This window comes from Condylura cristata, unplaced genomic scaffold, assembly GCF_000260355.1.
Source record: "Condylura cristata isolate star-nosed mole 26May11 unplaced genomic scaffold, ConCri1.0 scaffold00006, whole genome shotgun sequence".
NCBI lineage: Eukaryota > Metazoa > Chordata > Mammalia > Eulipotyphla > Talpidae > Condylura > Condylura cristata.
In genome coordinates, this window is record NW_004567107.1 from 748,470 (window position 1) to 749,650 (window position 1,181).

The 1,181-nt window shown below is 71.4% G+C and overlaps 1 protein-coding gene across 1 annotated transcript in view; it reads right to left on the reverse strand.

Annotated features, from left to right (window-relative positions):
* Window positions 1–1,181, reverse strand: part of LOC101621396 (neurogenic locus notch homolog protein 1-like) — an 82,711-nt gene that overhangs the window by 10,551 nt on the left and 70,979 nt on the right. The window contains exons 16-17 of the mRNA XM_012721177.1: window positions 1,038–1,150; window positions 23–595 (exon numbers count right to left, since the gene is read on the reverse strand). Of these exons, the coding sequence (XP_012576631.1) occupies window positions 23–595; window positions 1,038–1,150 (686 nt within the window). The remainder of the gene's footprint in view (window positions 1–22; window positions 596–1,037; window positions 1,151–1,181) is intronic.

Below are 1,181 nucleotides of genomic sequence, written 5' to 3' on the forward strand. Positions count from 1 at the left end.
CGCCAGGCCCCGCCCCGCCTCACTTGCACTGGCCCTCCGCGTGCTGGCAGTCGAAGCCGTCGAACAGGCAGCCGGCCGAGTTGCACTGGCTGTCGCAGCGGCCGTCGCTGAAGTACTTCCAGCACTGCAGGGACTGCGAGCAGTTCTGCCAGGGGTCGTTGAAGTTGAGCGAGCAGTCGCCGCCGTCCCAGCCGCACGCGTGGTTGTTGCAGCGCAGGCTGCACGCCTTGTTGCCCGCCTCCTCGCGGCACCCGGGCAGCTCGCAGGCCTCCTCGATCTGCGGCGGCGGGATGTCGCGGCCCGCGCCGCCGCCGAAGCTGTAGTCCAGGATGTGGCACAGCAGCCCGTTGAACTTGGGCGGGCACAGGCAGCGGTAGAACGGGCTCTCGGCCGTGGGCTCGCAGCTGCCCTGGTTGTAGCAGGGGTTGCCGCCCACGCACGGGCTGCTGGCCGGGAACTGGCACTCGGGGCCCGTGAAGGCGCCCAGGCACAGGCAGGTGGTGCTGCGCGGGCCCGAGATGCAGGTGCCGCCGTTCAGGCAGCGCCGGCTGCCGCAGGTACGCGCGTCGTTCTCACAGGTGGCGCCCTCGAAGCCCTGCGGGGAGCGCGGGCATCAGGCGACGTGGACACCCGCCTGCCGTCGTGGCCCCCCCAGGACGCTCTGCATCGCAAAACCGGCCGGGGTGGGGGCCGGGGCCGCAGGGCAGGGCGGGCTGGGGCTGCGGACCCGTGCGGCAGGCCACCGGCCTCACCCCTGGCACGTGACCACTGGGTGAGGGACGCTGAGGACGGGGAAACAGGGTGCCTGCTTTCTGCAGCTGCCCTCTGCATCTGAAGCTGCTCTAGAAAGCTCCCAAGGCAAATAGCAGGCTCTCACGGGCAGGCAGGGCGGGGTGTGTGTGTGTGCGTGTGCCCTGTGTCCAGGGCTGGGATGGCCTCACCGAGCCCAGGCAGGGAGGCTTTAGCCGGGCCGCGGTGCCGGGGGCCCAAGGCACCCTCCACAGGGAGCCCGCCCACTCCTGCCCCAGGGCACCTACCGCCGGGCACTTGCAGATGAACCCGCGGGCAGTGTTGGAGGCCACTGCGCACGTGCCCCCGTTCCTGCAGGGCTGGCCCTTGCAGCCGTTGATGACCGACTCGCAGCGGCGGCCTGAGGGCGAGAGCAGGGTGAGTAGGCCCTG